Below are 20706 nucleotides of genomic sequence, written 5' to 3' on the forward strand. Positions count from 1 at the left end.
AACTAGGGCATTGATAGTGTGTATGTGGGTGTCTATGTGTGTGCGAGAGCGAGAGAGAGATTTGCAATGAGAAGTGCTGCAATCATCCTAAAAAGGATAAACTCCCCAAAATATTCTCACATGACTTTGGATGTGCTTTTCATGGCTGCCACTCACCATAGGCTCCTTCAAAAACATGGGCCTGTTCACAACTGCGTATTAAACCACTACTATATCTACCTCAAATGCATACATCCTATGGCAAGAAATCATCGTGAGCTTCAGAAAAGAGACCGGTGATTCATAGTGCCATCATCAACACCATTCTTCAAGTCTCTTAATACATCTAAGGCCTATGGAGCACCCTACTTGTATCATGGGACAAATTTTGGGGACAGAGTTTCTCACAACTTACAGCCTTGTTTTAAGATGTTACATGGGAATATTACATGGTTCCAGGTGGATCGATTCTAAGATGTTACGATGGATTAGGAGCCTTGGATCCTTGTGCTACTTCACTTTAGCTTTTCTAATTCAATTCAAGCTTAGCTACCCGAAACACGAATAACAGCCCAAAACATTGAACCGACAATTAACATGGCTGACTTAATTGAATAGAACTATGTATGTGTCCCTAGAGGTGTGGGTGTGTGCGGAAAGAAGGGGGAGGAAGAAGAGAAAGAGATTTGGAATTTGCATTAAATCACTCATAAATTCACTGTCTGGAGGTTTCTCCATGTTCTCGAGCAAGAGATGCTGAAAGGACACTGAGGTCGCGATTAAAGAAAGTGAGGGCAGATTCACATTCTGCAATAATTCTTGTGACCGTAGATTCACGCCTAGGAGCATCATCAACTGTAGATTCTGATCCAACAGCTACAGCCGCATGTGAATCTCGAAGATTCCGCAGGTTGCACAGGAACTACCATTTTCACGAATATGAGCAAAAGAAAGTTACCTCAAAAGGAACCAAAGAATCATCAATTGTGATAAGAAACGAAGGCGCATCAATTCATGTAGTTGATTGTTTTCTCACTGCTCTTTTGTTATTGCTAGTTCAAGGTTTCTAGGCATAGCTAATAGCTTCTTCAGCAAGGAATGCATTTGGTTCCCTAATATACACACACCAATCATAAATAAAATACCAGTATTACGAGAGACCGTACCTTTAGGAGCATTTTATAGGCCTCCAGTAGACGATTTGCAGCAGGACCAAATCCATGCAACTGTGGAACCTCCATCATGTGTGTCCAAGGACGGATTTCCTACAAAAAGCCATTTAAATGACTTACATCAAATTCCCCTCAAGTATACATTAACTTCAGCGCAGAACGTAAAGCCAAAACCAAGAACACTGTGGATGCTAGAAGTCTTAACAGAGTGGAGAGGCAGCTCAATCATAAGGACCGGGACATTCGGAGAAAATTATGGATGACAAAAGACACCTGGGAGAAATCATTGAAGGAAAAAAATGGTTGGGAAATGAAAATGTTACCTTTGTGTAAATCAAATTAAAGGACCTTGCCGTTTCAAGAAAAGATTCTAACTGCATCCGAAGCTTTAACTCAGCTTCTGCATATTCCTCATCTGGATTGTAAGCATGCTGGATAAAAAGAAAATAAATGTTATTATATAATATATAGAAGAAGAATGCGGAAAACAGCGCCAAATTAATATGCGCATCAATTCAATCAAATATCTTGGCAGGAAATTGATCAACAAAATTATTTCTTCCTTACAATTTGCAGAAATAGTACACTATTGACCTGGAAGATATACAAAAGTATCATATAAATGGTAACGGAAAACACTGCCATGTGCTTTCCAGATGCACAAAATCCCACTTCATGATAAGTTCAATAAAAGGGAGAAGAATGGGATTTCCAAGAAAACATAGAGAGAAAAGGGATTTCCAACATAGAAAGATTTATGTAAGGTGACCAAACTTGAGTGTTGCCCAAGCAAACGACCATCAAATCATGCAGAAGAGCCAGATAGCATTAAATAAACCATCGACAAGGTGCACTAAGGTCATTTTCTCTATGATCAAGTTACTAAGAATGGAAGAATGCCCCCATACTTCCCACGGGCTACATAATAAGAAGTGAGCATATAATGGGAATAGGGAAAACCTTGGAAGCTAACTCCTGTACTGCTTGTTGTAAGCTAGACAGCTGTTTTGAATGTTCAGAGAGCTTTAACTCCAGCTCAGCAATGTCAGGCCTGCACACAAGCTTTGGTTTAAAAAGGAAAAGTTGCACTTATTTTGATCTATGATCTGAATAGACTCAATAATTCATTATAAGGACTTACTTCATTAGAGGAAAGATGCAATGCACACAGTACCTTCTAGGAACAACTCAGGATGTACAGGAGAAAACACAGTGGAATAACATGCAATGCATATAAAAACCATTCAATATACAAAACAGTATGAACACTATATACACCTATCAAGGATAAGTCTTATGCATACATCAAGGTGCACAAAAACAGAGGAGATGCATAGTCACCAAAAAACAAAAAAATATAAAACGATAAGGAATCAGAATCATGAGAGGGTTTTGCTTGCACAATGATTTCATATTCACCTACTTGATAAGAACAGCATGTCTACAATGTGAATATTATGCAGCACAAGGAATAATAAATTTCAGAAAGTCCTACTGAAACATTAATTGGTGAGAGATAGATGCACAATTGTCCATTGTAGAGTACATAAATGTATTAGGGAAAGTTCTGCAAGTAGAGACACACACAACATACATATACATGTGTACTTACAAATATCCATACATGTGTATGTGTGTTTGAGAGCATGAAGTGGTGGATTCCCAATTCATGCGGATTACCAAAAAATTTTGAGCACGTGTTGGCAGATGATTACCATAAAGTTAATGACATCATTTATTTTATATCCAGCTAATCTCAATATTAGAACCCGAAAGTGTCTAAATCAATTATCAAAATAGGTCCATGCGATGTGGCATCTGTGACTTCAAATAATAATGTAGGTATGGCTGTAATTGTCATGCAGAAAATATTGGTTCGGTAAAAATTTCAGATCATTCTGATGTGTGCTGGAGGTAATCAAAGATTCACTATTGGCCGACAAATTCTGGCAAGTTTCACTCGTAACTCATCACACATACAAATTCTTGCAAGCTTCACTCGTAACACATCACACTTGCACAGTTGCACTCCATGTACTCATCCAAATCATCTAAGACACAGGTCAAAATCTAAAATTCCAGAACAATCAGTATTGAATTCTTTGAGAACTGAACAATTTTGGAAAATTTGACCAATGGAAAATTTTTTTTTGTCGGCTCCAGTTTAACGAGAATGAACAATACATATTCTCTTATAAGGTACAGTCCCCAATGCAAATACATTTGAGGCTCAATTTCTACTCAAGTCAATAGAAGAGAACTTAGCAGAAATTCCTTTAAATTACTTCATCACGTTTTTTTTTGAAGTGTCCAAATTATTGAACTTTACAGGGAATTCTAAAAATTAAACTCCGGGCTATAGGCCATCATAAGAAAGCAAAAAATTTCGTAGTGTAATGTATCAAAAAGATTACATATCAAGATTGATATAAATTCTCTAAAGAGCAATAACATTTTTTTTTTTGAAAGTCTAAAAGGATAGTGACTAACAAAAATCAATAAAGAATATCGAATGATCCAATATAAAGGCAAAATATCATTTTATAGATGCAAGGACATAAAAATAAAACTTTCTTGTGAACATAAAGAGCGCAATTGAAAATAGTGATTATGGAGCAACTCCATTTATCCAGACTTTTGATATTACGTTCATCTATGTAATATCTCAATTATCCTTTCATAGACAAAAAAATTAATGATGTAGAATAGAGAAACATAACATGCCACATTCTCCTAGGCACCAGTGTCTTCACTAAGTGGTTGGGATGCTTGGGCCACGACACATAATCCAAGGTCTAATTCCCAGTAAACACCAAAATAAAAAATGAAAAACAGAAATTCTTAAATCATACAAGTCAGACTAGATTCAGGTCCTCATATAGTTTCACATAGAAGATCTTCAGCAAATAAAATGGAATAAAGTACATGTCTAAAGATCCACGATATTCGTGCTATCCTGGTTGTTCATTCTTTAGTCACAATCTGGTCTAGATACATCTCAACTCTAACCTCAATTTCAAGAGAGACTGGGAAAGATACACTTACAGAGGAAATATGGATTGAATCTGCACATCTGCAGGGAATAGCTTGCATTCTTCCGAGAATATTTGAGCTTGCTTCTCAGCGATAGAATCTAATAGTTGTATGTCCTTCGCCACCTGTTCATCGACACTGGGGGGCAAACCAAAATTCAAGTCAAACGTCAAACATAATAATATAAGCCAAAGCATTTAAAAATATGAAATGTGAATCAACTGGAAAATAACCATTCACATAATTATAATCACTTTCTTGAGCTTTATCACAAAGCAAGTTGATCACAACCATCAAATGAAAAATATAACGAAGGAAATGTAACTTAACCTCCACTCTGGATGGTCTGAAGTGAAGCTTGCCTCCACAAGGTCTACGATATTACGTAGCATTTCAGCACGATCTTCATAACTACCCCTTCCCTATAAATCATGCACACCATCAATAATCCATCAGGTAAGTCTCATAACCCCAATTCAGAAGATTGAGCCGATCACAATACCCTTGAGGTTGTTCACACCACTCTACAATAGCGCATAAGAAAACAAGCATATATTAGTTCTTGAAATTTTTGGAATGCCAACTACCGCTGAGATTTGAGAGTTTGTATGCTTCTTTTGACTTAAAATTTACTTAATTAGGTTATTTTCAGTAAAGCATAAGGATGCAATTCATCGGACCATGGAAAGGTAAGAGATAATTCACTCTGGGAAGCCATAGTCACTTGGGGATGTCACTGCCCAATGAAATGATGGCTGGCAAGGTAACACCGTAGGGCCCAATATTGAGGAACCTATTCCGGTGGGTTAACCTGCCATCGCATTTTATCATTTCCTTGGATGGCTGCAAATCCGTGAACTACGATGGTCTTCCATAGTTCATTGCATTAGAGTATACTTTCTCATCCAGCCAATGTTTTAAAACAAGGAATCGCTCCAAGACTCGGCGAGTGCCCAGAGCAAGTCTTCTTGGCAAGTCCCAAGTTGACTAGAGGAGGCTTGTCCAAGTCCAAGAACAACATTTAAACAATCCCGAAAAGAGGGAAAATCATTAGCACTTTCTGAAAGTTTATATCCACAATGAAGAACGAGGAAAATTAGATTTTTTATTGGACTTTGGATCTAGTGAATCCAAAGCTCTCAAAATTTTCAGCCAAACCCCATTTCAATATTCCAAATCTCACAAATTAGAGATTTTGAGGGTTGTTTTCTTGAATTTCTAGGTTTGGATTTGAAAGAGGACACAAAAATAGGCCTAGGGACAAACTTTTACGGTGCCTGGAGCTAGGGTTGCTTCAAACAAGAAAGAAAGGTGAGTCGACCAAACCCAATTTCGATATTTCGAATCTCTCAAGTCCAAGAATATGATTGTTTTACTTTTCGTTGCATTGCATCCAAGGTTTGGATCTGATAGAAGATACAAACTGGCTAAGGGACAATTTCTAAGGTTCCTTGGAGCTAGGGTTTAGAAAAAAGCAATGAGGAATGGATATCCACCACACTTCTAATTTATACAAAAGTGTCAGCACGGCAGGACTCACCCTAGTTCCCTGGCCTTGCCTGAGCCCAACAAAATCTCGCCTGAATTACTGTAGCAACTAGGATGAGTTGGACTACAGTAGGGGCCTCAACTAGTTGAGAACCCCCCAAATTCAGCAGAGTGCCAGATCACAGTAACTCACCTGAGTCCGAGTCTGAGTCAGACTCGGTGAGTTTTAAAAAAATGCATTTGGCCATCCCATATCTTCATCCTATGCTAAAAAATTACTTAACCAAGCAAATGCAATCTTTGTGACACAGTGCACAAATTCTCTGTTTTCAAATAGCATTTGGAGTACAAATGTCAGACAAATAATGATAGGAATGCAATGATCATGTAAGAATGGTTATATAATGAACAGGTGCCAAGTTTAAGGAAATGACACTTGTGCCATCCAATAATCAGGAATAAAGATACAAACAACACTAAATGTTCGACGCTTAACATAGTAAACAAAATGCCAACATTATTCTTGTACAAACATATACATCTGGGGTAGGTCTGTGAGAGTGGGTGCAATCAAAGAGAGTTATAAAAGAAATATGTTCTACAAAAAGTAGAAATTACACAAAATTACTTATCTCCAATATCAGTGGAAGGTCATGGCAAACATTACTAATGAAGCACAACACAGAATGTGTAGACATACTTGGATAGCTTCTGTGTCAATTGTTGGTGTGATACCCAAGAAGTTTGCTATCTCTGCCAAATCTGGGTTCCAACAAAACAATACAAAAATCAATAAAGAAAAAACAACACAATTACAAAAACCCGCAATTGACATACAATTAAAGCATTCACTTAATTCAATTCCTACCATAATAAGAACGGGAGAAAAAAGTTAGTTAACCAAAAAGAAGAATAAATTTTTTGGCCAACATAAATGCTAGAAAAATTCAAACCACTAAAGCCAAAACGAAAGAGAAAGTCTAGGAGCCAAACATAATTTTATAGGGATTGTCTACAAAGAGACCATTTATCTTTTGTATAAGGAGGTCACAATCATTCCTACTCATTAGATGTCAAATTGGATGGCTTGGGGTGAGTCACGAAGTCTGAGAAATTGTTTTTTAGAACTTTGTGTCTATTCCATGATACTCTTACAACCACCTATTTTGAAATTTAAGGGACAAGAATAATTGTGACCTATATTCAAAAGATTATAAAATAATTCAAACACTCACCAATCTTTGCCAAATTCATCCAATTCATATTTAAAAAGATTATAAAACAATTCAACATTTTTTAAAAACATTTTATTTGAAATTTCGTTTAAAACCCCGAGCTGTACACGCAACTCACGGAAACTCAACCTCGCCCATAGGGCGATGCTGGGTTACTCAGCCAGAGTTCGAGTCGACTCGGGAAAGTCACGGTACATTGTTTCTAAAATATGCTAATATTGGTCTTCACCTAGAAACAATTGAAAGCTTGACCATCCTGAAATAATTATGAAAATCAAATTCAGATGAATTTGATATGAATCAATAGAAGGAAATCATACATTGTATACGTGAAGTTTCTTCATCATTTACCATTCCATCAGCTTGTAAGTTTTGTTGAGTGAATGGTGGTTTATCCCCTAAAAGCCTGCAAAAACCAAGCTTAAGATATGGTCTCTTCCAAATTAAAATAAATGGTTCAAGGGAGAATGTTGAAATTTAGAGAAGGAGAAACAATTTCAAGCAGAGCAATTAACATATCACTTTGAAAGTCTCTTAAATATACAGTCATTCTATGACTCAAATATACTAGAGAATCCTTTTGTTGATTACATCAATCCCAACTTCTATTTTTTTGTCCAATGAACAAATGGTCAGTCTAGTTTCAATAGACACGGGTTAATAAATTATCAATTGCAGGTGTTGTCTTAAACAGTAGATCAGGAATCACCTTGATGATAATTGAACTCATTGATAGCAACCCCAGAAATAAAAACATTGATGTACTAAATAGGTTTAGAATTTTCACATCTTTTTCCATAAGTAGATAGCTTCTAAAGCTATCAGTTCAGTGAACAATTGGGTAGATAGAAAGAAAGAAAGAAAGATAGATAGATAGATAGATAGATAGAGAGAGAGAGAGAGAGAGAGAGAGAGAGAGACATGATTCATATACATAGAAAACAAAAATTGGGTATTAGGAAATTCAAAAGAATAGGGACTAGAGAATCCAGAAAATTGAAAGAGAATCCTAGAAAAGAAATGTGATCAAATGAAAAGAGCCTATGAGAGGGACAAATAATACCTGAAAAAGAGCCATTCTAAAAGGCCATATCTCTCCATTCCTGCAAATAAAAGCGACTGAGCAGGTACATTTGCCCTTGGGTAGTTAAGGGCAGCCAGTTTTTGCTGGATCTCCTCCATTGGCTTCGCCATCCTAGAGAGAGAGAGAGAGAGAGAGAGAGAGAGAATAAGTTTGAGGCCCTGGATAGGCAAATCCTGGGTTTCTCTCAAATACTTGGTTTTGTATATTCTAGTATATATAAAAGTTGATTTTGAAAACAATGTTGTTTGGCTGGCTGCTGAAAGAACCCAGCATATGGAGAATACCCTGTTTGGCACCATGAAGATGAGAACCAGGTTTTGGCTATTTGTTGTTAATGCAGTTTAGCCATTCATTATATAAGTTCATGATTCCCAAGTAATACATGGCCAATAAAAAGATTTTTTGGGAATTAGTTATCATTAATATAACAAATAAATTAGACAGTTCCAATCCTATTTTGCGATATTTATATGGGTAGAATTATGATTCTCTCTCTCACTCTCTCTCTCTATCAAAATCAGATTTCAATTCAGTACATATAAACCCAAGCCCATGAAGATATACAATTAAATTTTCTTCGTGCATAAGCCATCATCTGATAGATTAATGTTACCAGAGTCACAAAGTATACAGATATACAATGAAACAAGATGGTGACTCAACAATAATAAAAGCAACCATTCATTATCAACAGGTCTGCAAAACTGAACTTGCACAATATTTTCTTTTGATTGTCAAAGTTACGCACTGGCATCGACTTCTGACCAACAACATTGCATATAGTTCTTTATTTACAACCAATTGCTATCTCTTACAATGAAAGTTCAATGATTCATTATACGATGGAGAATTCACTAGCACCAGATCTCCAAATTGATGCCTAATTGCCTATATATAACTATATAAATGACTAATATAAACATTCAGCTTAATGAACTCATTGAACTCAATCAAAACCTTCAAGACTGGCAGATGCCAATCAATTTACTGCTTTTATGAAGAGGAGCATGAAGAATTGAACAGAGAAATCCTGTATTTTGCTTGAAAACGAATTCCCATTGAATACTCTGAAGAATAAACGCTGTGCACAATAGAATTCAACCAAGTTGGTAAACAAAAGAGCTAGAGCTCCACGAGTCTAAACAGAATTCAATCCAGTATCTGGTAAAGTATTGCAAGCTCCTTTCCCAACACCAATCTAGAGATGACAGAATTTTTACAAAAATTGTGATGTCCATCTGTAAAGAGAACCATATTAAAAACTCCATTACATATCACCATGTACACCTCTGTAAATGAGTGCCACACCATTGGTTCATAGTTTATACTATAGCCAAAATTTAAACTTCATCTAACAAAAATAAGTATTAAAATGATGAGAACTGTAATGAACAAAGAATCAAAGAGCAAGCGTATAAATCAAATGGAGCTAAAATCACAGGAAACCTTTATTCTTAACCCAAGACAATTTTCAAATGCATAAAGACCAAAAATCGAAAAAAAAAAAAAAAAATGGTCAACTAAATTGTACCAAATGCAGAGGCACCTTTTTTATCACTACTTATAGTGCCGGAAAACCACCCAATTTGAAGACGTCGATATGAACTCAAAACCAACATATTTAAGTTAAAAAAATTAAAATAGAAATGTTCAAAGTATTTCTTCTGTATTGATCAAAAAATGAAAATTTTGAAGAAATTAGAAAAACACTAATGAAGAATGGATAAGGAAAGCTCAAGAGAGAGTTGATCCAGCAGAAATTCCATAAAAGAAACACCAGTAATAATCCTTAACACCAGCTAAGAAACACCACTTGAATATAACAATAATTTTTTTCAACCATAACCAGGTATAACCATTTAAAGAAACACCAGCAAAGTACCAGAGAAATCACGAGCAGGGCACTCCAAAGTAAACAACCGATGTCATAATGATAGCTTAAACTCTAAAATATCAGCCGCTTCCACAAATACAAGAACGTATCGTTGGATTCAGAAAATCAGAGATTTCATAGATAAATAATCTCAAATAGCTGATTTAACAGAAAATCCCCAAAAAAGTCTAACTAAGAAGCCACAAATCACACGGTTGCTACAAAAAAAAACCACAAATCACATAAATTGGGCAAAAAAACAGGTATTGACAAATAATTTTCAAACATCATGCGGAAAATCTCATTAAATCTTAGAGATTGAAGAACCCACAAAACCCTTGCAAGTTAAACAGGTTTACAGAACAAAAAGTCACGAAGTAGCATATTTTTCCATTTTAGGGAACGAAATTTTTCAAGATCCTCAGAAACCATACCTGGAGCACTCGTTTTAATGGATGAAGGGAGGTTGGCGACTCTAAACAAAACCTAGTAACAACGGAGCTCGAAATGTTGATGATGCTGCGAGCAATGACTTTTGTATTTTTTTGCCTTCTGTTTTTGTGAAAAATGGAGAGGACAAGCTCGCTGCAAAGGGCTTGCAACAGCGGAGAGAGAGCTCTGCACATAGAGAGGGAGGAGAATAATAAGGAAAATTGTTTCATGCGGGCTGGACCGTATTTCTACAATATGCGATCCCAAGGGATAAAGCATCCGTCTCTTGAAGATGGAAGCCATCTTTAATGGGAAATGTTTATATCCTTCCCCAGGAGAAGTTCGATCCTCCCCCCTACCAACCGGCCGTTTAATTTTGATGAGGAGTATGTCAAAGTATTTTATTTTAAATTTTTTTATACAAATTGTATAAATACAAATTTTGGTACGTATCATCTTCTTATTGGGATATACCTATAAAAAAATATTAAAAATAATTTTTTGATAAAATATAATAATCAAAATGCCTCTTGAAATTTTCAAAGGTATTTTGGTTATTTTATTTTATTGAAAATATTTTTTTTATAGTTTTTGTTAGTGCGAGTTTAATAGAGGAATGGACGTCCAAAATTTGATGTCAAAATATTTTATAGAAAAAAAATTAAAAATAAAATAGTGTCAAAATATTTTATAGAAAAAAAATTAAAAATAAAATAGTGTAAAGACGTGACATTGTGATTGGGACAATCTTAACCCTCCATTCAGAATGGATGGTGGGATAAAGAGAAGATAGAACTTCTATGATGTAGGGAAGCATAGAAAGCTTGCCCAGAAGTAATTACGTGGTCCGTCTAAAACCTATTGAAACTAACTATATCCAAAATATTTTTTTCATAAAATTCTTATTTTTATTTTTAAAATTTATTTATTTATTATAATCCTAAAATTTTATTTCATCTCTGACTGTAAAATTAAAGATTAAAAAATAGTGTAGAGCATCTCTAATTATAAAGTTTAAAGATTCAAAAATAGTGTAGATCAAGCAAATCTATGAACTCTTAAAAATTAATGGTCTAGATAATACTTTAGAAGATGCACTATTTCCAGAATTGGAAATCTATTTTCTCTCGTGTTCATACATCCTGAGGTCGATGATCGAATTAAAGGTATTTCAGCATAAAAAAACCTCTTCTAGTGAATTTTTGAAGGTGCGCCCTAATTTGATTGTTTAAGGCCTCATCCATTTATAAACTTTTTCCTTCTTTAAATCTGGTGATAATGTGGGGCTAATTATACTTATGGACTTGGGGGACAATCTAATGAGGGGGACTTTTATGACCTCAAACCTTTGGAATCACCTTTGCATGTCGTTATGATCAAATTCAATAAGAAAGGAAAGAAAATTTGATTTTGAGATTTATTGATTTATTTATATCCTAAATTATATGATGTACTAATTTATGTGATAGATGTAAGTAAGAATTTTTTTTATATTAGGTAATAATTTATTTATGGTAAATAAGAATTTTTATTTCTATTTTTTGTCTATCTTTTTAGATCTTATAATATAGGAGTGTTTTTTGATACAGTATTACTCTATTAAGATGGATAATTTTGAATATTAAAACAAATAAAGTAATATATTATAATTAATTAACTATACATTAATAATGTAAATCTTGTCATTTATTTATTAATTTATATATAATAAATTATGGTCATTTTGTGCCATGCATGTTGCAAGTATTGTGTCCTTCTAGCCTAGCGTGAAATAACTATACTTCTAGTTAGATTTGTCAGTCTTAGTCTTAAGTTATGCATGTTGCAAATCTCATGTCTTGATAGCTTGAGATTGACATGGTAATTGTAGTGAGTTAGGAATTGAGTTGAAAATATGATGCATGTTCATGTATCCGCCTTTCAAATTACTTACATTCATCATTTTTTGGCAAGGTGATCAATAGACAAGTCAAATGGACCGTGAAACATATGGTAATCGTTTTTTCTTTTTTTAAAACTTTATTAAACAATTTATTGCCTTGTATAAGTCTGGAACTCATGTAAACCATGATGATTGTAAGGTGGTCCTTTTTTTCACTAGTTTGAATACAATGGTCAACCGACAGCTAAATAGGGAAACGATGTCTCAATATTCACATTATTTTTTAAATAATGAAAGTACATAATGCACCATTCCAATTTTTTTTAAAACACAAAAACACTATTTTTAGGATTTTTAATTATTTTTTTAGTTTATTTTTTTAGGATAAAACCAGTCAATCCAGATTGACTATCCATTGATTTAATCCAGTTTTCAGGGTAACCAATCTAGCCACCAATCAGTTTTTTAAAACCTTGTTATAACAAATGTTTAGTCCATAAATCAAACATTCATATAAACAAGCATCCTAGAAAACTTAGATGGACATTCCAATTTTATTTTACAGCAAGGTTTCAAAACCCAAATCCATAGGGTGGATTATCTACCCCAAAAATCCATGTATTGGTGGATTGATGATACAAATTGGCCCGATGATCAATAAAATATTTAAAATAAAATAGGGGTTTATGGGTTAGGGATTCACTGGGAACTAAGGAAATATCAAATAAACTCAAAGTAAGAGATAAAATATGAATGGGAGGTATCAATACTTTCTCAAAACTGATTCGATCTCGTCTTATTGTCAATCTAGATTATGGGGTTTTAAAACATTGTTTTATAGTATATTATTATGCTTTCCAACAAGTAAGCTGACAATAATATTAACCAACCTGCCATGGCTAATTTATACAAAAATAAATAAATAAAAATAAGAAAACATAATTTTGTAGTAGGGATAAACGACAGAGATAGCACCTAATTCTGGTTTGTATGAAGAGTAGTTGGGTAGATCAATGGCCTTTTTCAATGTTATTGGACCCACCAAGTTAATCAGACTGGGTCCCTTGTCAAGTCGAGTACTCTGGTAAAACTAGAATTAACTAAAAAAAGAAAAAGTTTATATAGAACCAAAGCTCTAAACAATCAAATTAGAGTCCAAGGTTGGAGCTGAGTTTAAAAATATTGGCATTTAAACTATGCCACGAATGGATTAATAGATTTTTCTTTCTTGTTTTTTTATTAAGGTTAAAGGTAGATTTCAAAAGATAGAGGAGCAAAACTTCATAGTTATATGGGAGAAGAAAAATGGGAAAATTACTGAAACTCCCCCAAAATCAACTTTTTAGACTCTTTACCCCTCCTTTAAAGTTTCCTTACTCTTCTTTTAAGAAAATAAATTTTTATTACTAATACCACCCCAATCTAAAAAAACGTAAGTAAATACAAAATAAATTTTTATTACTAATACCACCCCAATCTAAAAAAATGTAAGTAAATACTAAAATACTCCCCTCCCCCTACCCCCCTTGTTATTTTACCCTAAATTTACTCTTACTCTTCCTGTAACAGTTTACGGTTTCCTTTTTCTTCCTCGCGTTTTCACCGTTAGCCTCCCTTACCTTCTTCTTCTTCACGATTTGGTTTCTTTATTCGTTTTCACCTCGCGTTTTCACCATTGCCTTCTCCTCCTTCCTCGCGGGTTGCAGGTTCGTCTCCTTTCCTTTTCTTTCCTCATAGTATTCTCATTTTTTTCTTCACAGATTTTCCCCTATTGTTTAGGTGAGTTCTTTATTCTCATTTCTTCTATTCAAATAATCTATTCTCTCTCTACAATTGAAGGTGTCATTCCCATCTCAAGTTTTTTCTTTCCCACGAGTCTCTACGAAGGCCCTACAGAGCATAGCTATATTCAAACGAGGACCATCACGGACCCAGCTCGATTTTTAAGGTTCAGGTATGAAAGAATAGTTCATTTAAATATTTAAGAACATTTTTTATCTAATATTTATGTTGTAACTTCCACTTTGCGATTAAATATTGGAATGTGAAAACGTGTTTGTTAATTGAGTGAAATTGTGCATCCAAAGCTTGTTAATTGTGTTGAAATTTATGTTGTTTTTTATGAAAATGTGGATGAGAACCTTTCCCCAAATTGTGTTGTTGGTTTTTTATTCAGCCATATTTGCTGTATTTAATTTGTCATTGACCATTGAATGAATGGATATGTAATTCTTAAGATGTATTGATTTTTTATTTAATTTATTATGGGTATTGTCAATGTCTCACTATTGTATTTTTAAGGTATGAATGTTATTGGTGGTACTAATTTTTGTCTGTTTTTTTTGTATTATGTTGATCTTATAGATGTTGATCCACTATATTTATTTTGTTTGGTTCAAATTTAGTAGCAATTCTTGTTTACAATAATCTTTTATAAAATTTCGGTAGCTGTTAAAATTATTGAGGGAATGGATTGATAATGGCTTATGATGAATTGAATGTTTTCTCTTAATTTGTTATGGATATTGTCATTCTATCTATATTTGTCATTTTTAGATATGGATGTGATTGAGGGACTAGGAGCCCATGTTTTTACCTCTAGTTTTGTACGTAATCTTTTGCATCTAAACAAATGGGAAGCATATCTGGTTGTTGCCCTATCTCTGCTTACTTAAATTCCATTTTCCCTTGCCTGCATGCTTAGGAAAAAAAAACTCATTTTTGTCACATACAATTACCCCAGTTGTCAGTAGAGTTATGTTAACTTCCAAACTGGCCCTAGAATTGAAGATGAGCTTACTTTGATTGTTTAGTGCCTTGTACTAACCACCCCCCCCGGGTCTATTTGAAGATGAGGCCTTACTTTAATTGTTTTGTCATTTTCTTAGTAGTAATTATTATTACAAAAAGATTTCTTAAAAGATCACAATAAGCATAAGTCAAGTTCAAGGCTAGTATTTATGATGTTGTATATACATTGTATGGATTAAATTACTACAAATTTTGTGCAGGACAAAAAGAAAATGGGTAATAGCAGATTAATTCATTACATGTTTGGTGCAGAACTCTGAACAAGTGGCGATGAGACTTTAGATTATATTGGTGGTGATGCATTTACCTTTTTCCCTGACTGTAGAACTGAGTTAGATGACTTGCGAAACTACGTGGCAGAACGTTTCTCACTCAACCTGCATTTGATATCATTGAGGTATTTTGTCTCGGAAAATAGAAAATTTATGGTAAACCTATTCATTAATGATGATATTGGTAGGATGTTGAACGCCCATGAAGGCGAGAATCAAGTGTTAGTGTATGTATTTCATGGGAGCTAGCATAGTTGTGGAAGTACTTTAGATAATACTATGACAGTCGAAGAGGTCAGACCCCCACAGCCATCAAATGTTTTCGTAACTGGTTTTGAACAAAGCAATGTACCAAGGTTGCTTAGCACATGAGAGGATGCACTTGTTGGGTAGGACAACAATTTGAACCTTTAGAAGAGTTTCGTAAAAGCCCTTAGCAAGTTTGTTATAGCAAACCATTTCGCATACCGTTTCGTTAATAACGAGGGGTATCGTGTAAGGGCAAAATGCAAAGGTGATGGATGCAAATGAGAGATATATGCTGCGAAGCTTGGCAGGACATATGTTTTTCAATTCAAAACATGGATAAAAGACCACTCATGCAATATTGAAATAAGCACTGATGTACAGAGAAGAGCACCACGAAAATTTGTTACATCTTTAATCAAGGACAAATTAAGTGACACCGCGTACTACAAGGCTAGAGAAATTATGACTGATTTGTCTCGAGATTATGGGTTAGAAGTACCTTATTAGAAGGCTTGGCAAGGAAAATAATCGGCCAACAAAGACATACATGGTTCGTAAGAGGAGGCATACATCAATTACCAGCATATTTAAACCGTGTGATGGAGACGAATCCTGATAGTTATACGACATGACAAATATGGCCAGGTGGTAGATTTCGTCGATTGTTCTTAAGCTTTTATGGGTCAATACATGGCTTTAAAAATGGATGTCGTCTACTTATATTGCTCGATGGGACATCACTGAAGTTACGTTACCATGGGACTCTACTTACTGCCAACTCACTCGATAGGGATGGACAAATGTTTCTTGTTGCATTCGCAATTGTGGATGCCAAAAGTACCGATAACTGGTTATGGTTTTTGGAATCTCTAAATATTACTATTGGGACAGATCGTAAAATTACTTTCTCATCAGATAGACTCATTGGTCTAGTTGATACTGTCTGTCAAGTTTTTTATAATGCTCATTATACCTTCTGTAAGCGTCATTTAGCAGAGAATTTAAAAAATGAAGTAAAACACATATTTAATGATGTTAAGAAGGCAATTGTATGCGCATTTATCAGAGTATGTAGAGTATATACTCAGCAAGAGTATTTTGATAAGATGATGAAAATTAAATCACTTTCTGAGGACGCATTCAAGTGGTTCATGGAAGCATCACCAAATCATTGGGTCACATCACAGTTCAAGGGTAATTGATATGACCAAGTAACAACTAATGTGGTTTAGTTATATAATAAGTGGATCCTAGAAGCACGAGATATGTCAATTCTCCAGTGTATAGACTTAATTAGGAGACAAATCATGGAATTAATGGCCACTCGCAATTTAAAAGTTGAAAACTGAAGTACAACACTTTCCCGAAAAGCTCAAAATGAATTAAAAAAAATCGTTAAGCAATCACTTTCCGTGACGGTAACTGTGGCATCAAATGGAGTAGTGTATGAAGCAATGGGTGATCACTTTAATTATATGGTAAATATTATTACACGAGAATGTGAATGCCAAGGTTGGCAAATAACATGTTTGCCTTGTAAGCATACATGTAAAGCTCTTCAAGTAATGAATAGGGATCACGTTGACTACTGTGAAAAATATTTTACAGTTACAAAATTGCGTTAAACATATTCTGTACTTATCATGCCAGTTACTTTGATCGACTTGTCTGGACATAGTTTATATAGACAGCTTCCTCCGGAGGAAGTACGAGTGCTTCCACCTCACTTAAGATGCCCCCCTGGCCGATCTAAAATGAAGCGTATCGAGTCGCAGGAGGTACCAGTGCGACATATTCACTGTAGTCAGTGCAAAAGAATAGGTCATAACAGGGCAACATGTAAAGCACCCATTTGAAGGCATGTACATGTAAAACACATTTACTTATGGGTTACATTTATTTTTTTGTTAATACATATACTCATGTTATTGTATTTATTATTCTATTTTTTGTTGTTGTTGTAGCATCCGCTTGTCATTATTTATTGCCAACTCATATGTACATATCCTCTTAATTGATGTAACGATGGAATATCCAAAACAGTCAAGAGGAACAAGGGACCCATCCACTTCATTTGATCAAAGGAAAAATGTACAATAGTCTATTTAGTCTACTTTGTGATTGCTATTATTTTGGTAATTCTTATATTGTTTATAACAATGTATGTCATTTCTTATTGAAGTTCATTTCAGAAGGAAATTTTTTTTCATATTAATGAATCAACAAAGACCCTTGGGAAATGGGAGCTAGATCCACGACAGATAGCTTTGGTTGAAAAGACCAAATTGAGCTCCTTAATAGACATTGGGGTCTCCAATAGCGATTGCAATCTATTAAGGGCTTTTATAGGAAAATGGTGCAAGGCAACAAATACTGCATGTTTGACTGTTGGTGAGATGACTCCAACCTTGTACGATATCTTATATATATTAAGGATACATGTAACAAGAGAGCTTATAACATTCATCAGACCTACAGACTACAAGGCTTTCATCATGGAGTACTTAGGAGATTGCCCTAAAGGAGATAAATTAAGTCGTCTAAAACATACTTGGTTGAGGACAAAATTCGGGCAACTACCAAAAAAGCCTACCAAATTAAAACTTATTCAACACACTCGAGCCTATCTCATTTATTTAGTGGGCACAATGATATTTGCCGACTCATCTCAAGGGTCAACACTTACAAGTTACCTACAACTATTTCAAGATCTCGATGAGGCTGGGGAGTATGCATGGGGTGCAGCAGCACTTGCCTTTTTGTGTCGTTCATTATCAAATGTTGCAGACGGGGAATCACATTTTAGTGGGTCAGCAACATTACTACAAGTAATTTTCAACTTTCTTTAGTCAATATTTAGGTATATGCAGTCTTATTGGCTTCTAAATAATACTTATATATTTTTCTCGTTTGCAGTATTGGATTTATAAGCATTTTCCAGCTCTAGGCACCAAACCCAAAACTATCGCCATAGAAATGCTTAGAACTTTCAAGTGGAAGAAACAACCAAGCTGTAAAGGCCCATTAACAATGTTTGATGACATCTCAATTGACATGGTTAGTGTTATTGTTTTGTTGTAAGTAATATGATTAGAAGTAAGTTTTTTATGATATATCAATTAAGAGTGTTTAATGCAAAGACCCGTGAACAGTGTTGTGTTATGTTATTGTTGTAGGTAAATTGGCAACCACATGAGGACTACACCCCAGTAGATACACTCAGTAAGGAAAAAGCATTGTGCCGATCATATTTTATCAGTTTTCACATTACAAAATATTATATGCCTGATCGTGTGCTGCGGCAATTTGGGAAGATGCAAGCTATTCCTGTTGGGCCACCCAAGTGGGAGAGGAGAGAGAAGGTCAATCTACATCCCGCTAGTTGGATTGATGAGTTGGCTAGCAAGATAAGCGACTGGCTAGCTAATACATGTTCATAAGCCCATGCATAGGCCAATTTATTAGAAATTCATCATTTTTTAATTCTTCAGAGCAGCCCGACTAAAATTGAAAGTGCTCCGACAAAAAGAGAAGGAGGGTTGGCATTTCAAGCAGGTCACTTCGGTCCGGCTAAAGTCTCACTGGATTGATGAGCGCTCCGGCATTCCTTATAGATAAGTCCGGCATTCAGCTTCCTAGACAAACGACCAGTCCGACACTTCATCGCATTGAACCGACAAAAACCTCACTGGAATCATGTACGCTCCGGCATCCACAGTACAGCCGCCCTGCAGTTAAGATCCTGGAAACATGCGCTCTGGTGTTCTCTAAACTTGGTATGGGAATTTCCTTTTGTGTCAAGGCCAGTCCGGCATTATACCATGTAAGTCTGACGATTGTGTCGACCACTCAGGCAGGATTTCAATGCATTTTGGAGCTCCCTTACTGGATGCACTCCGGGATTGTTTGTATCATCGATCCGAAATTTCGTGCAGGTCACTCAGGCATTAAGCTTCTGGGACAAACGACCAATCCGACACTTCATTGCATCGTACCGACAAAAAGCTCACTGGAATCAATTGCGCTCCGACATTCGTAGTACAACGACCAGACAGTTTGGTTCTTGAAAATTATCGATCTGAAGTTCACTTGAAGCGGTCCGTCGATTTTCTTTTGTGTCAAGGTCAGTTCGGCATCACACCACAGTAGTCCAGTGATTGTGTCAACCACTCTGACAAGTTTGCAACGCAGTCTGGAGTTCCCTTACTAGAGGCACTCCAAGATTGTTTGTGCAGTCGATCCGGCGATAGTGAGCAGTGATCCGATGTTTTCAAGGGTGCACCGGCAATTTATTGGAGCAGTCCGGCATCTTACTTACTGTAATGTGTGCACTCTGGCATTCATGAGCAGCGACCTGACATTCTTATGCAGCATTCCGGCAATTCATGTGAACAGTCTGGCGTTAGCTTATATATCTCAGACCGCGCACTCCGGCATTTTTCTGTGGTAATCCGGTAATTGGATTACTGTAATGTGCACAGTCCGGCTTTCATGCATAGCGACCCAGCATTTTGGTGTAGCAGTTCGACGATATATGTGTGTGGTCTGGCAGTTGCCTTATTTATCATAGACCGCACACTCCAACATATTATTGGATCCCTCTGGTAATGTGTTTATTGTAATGATGTGCAGGTCAGCATTCGTGAGCTGCATTCCAACGTTCTCTTGGATCAGTCTGGCATTGTATGTGCTTAGTCGGGCGTTATGCTTTACCTATTGGAGTGGTTCCAATATCTGTGCGGTACGGCCTTAATAATCTATAGCCTGGCGTCTATTTAGTCCAGCAAATATTTAACGCAGTCCTGTAAAAATGTAATTGGGTCTGTCCAAGTGATTTTTTCATACACTGATAGTACGATGAGGGTCATTTTTGTCAAATAATGTCTAACTTTTTGACTTTGAGGGGTATTAGTAATAAAAGTTGGTTTTCTTTAAAAAAGAGTAAGGAAACTTTAGGAGGGGCGTAAAGAGTCTAAAAAGCTGATTTTGGGGGGTAATAAGTAATTTTTCCAAGAAAAAATTGCAAGTTGGACTCCCTACTTCTAAATATGAATCCCAAGAATTTCCACATACAACCCAAACTCTAACCTCGAAGTAGGGGTAGCTAGGGCAGCTCGGTCCTGGCTGGCGTAAAAGACCCTCAGGTTGTGGTTGCTTAGGCCTAGCCTGGCTTTCGGGCCATATTCCCTATTTTTT

The 20706-nt window shown here is 35.6% G+C and overlaps 2 protein-coding genes across 2 annotated transcripts; one reads left to right on the forward strand and one right to left on the reverse strand.

Moving 5' to 3' along the window:
- Positions 1–651: 651 nt before the first annotated feature.
- AUG7 (nuclear matrix protein) lies at positions 652–10716 on the reverse strand. The gene is made up of 10 exons (XM_006857344.4): positions 10299–10716; positions 7971–8102; positions 7228–7313; positions 6373–6434; positions 4515–4606; positions 4197–4322; positions 2112–2202; positions 1475–1582; positions 1146–1244; positions 652–901 (listed from the first exon to the last, which is right to left on the reverse strand). The coding sequence occupies exons 2-10, from the start codon at positions 8099–8101 to the stop codon at positions 695–697; spliced, it is 1002 nt and encodes a 333-aa protein (XP_006857406.2). The 5' UTR covers position 8102; positions 10299–10716; the 3' UTR covers positions 652–694.
- A 7442-nt stretch (positions 10717–18158) lies between these two features.
- LOC18447244 (protein MAIN-LIKE 1) lies at positions 18159–20205 on the forward strand. Its single transcript, XM_011629879.1, has 5 exons — positions 18159–18338; positions 18427–18567; positions 18687–18872; positions 19861–19956; positions 20143–20205. The coding sequence occupies exons 1-5, from the start codon at positions 18159–18161 to the stop codon at positions 20203–20205; spliced, it is 666 nt and encodes a 221-aa protein (XP_011628181.1).
- Positions 20206–20706: the final 501 nt, after the last annotated feature.

Source organism: Amborella trichopoda, chromosome 7, assembly GCF_054954075.1.
Source record: "Amborella trichopoda isolate Santa Cruz 75 chromosome 7, AtrichopodaSantaCruz75HAP2 v2.0, whole genome shotgun sequence".
In the NCBI taxonomy this organism is placed as follows: domain Eukaryota; kingdom Viridiplantae; phylum Streptophyta; class Magnoliopsida; order Amborellales; family Amborellaceae; genus Amborella; species Amborella trichopoda.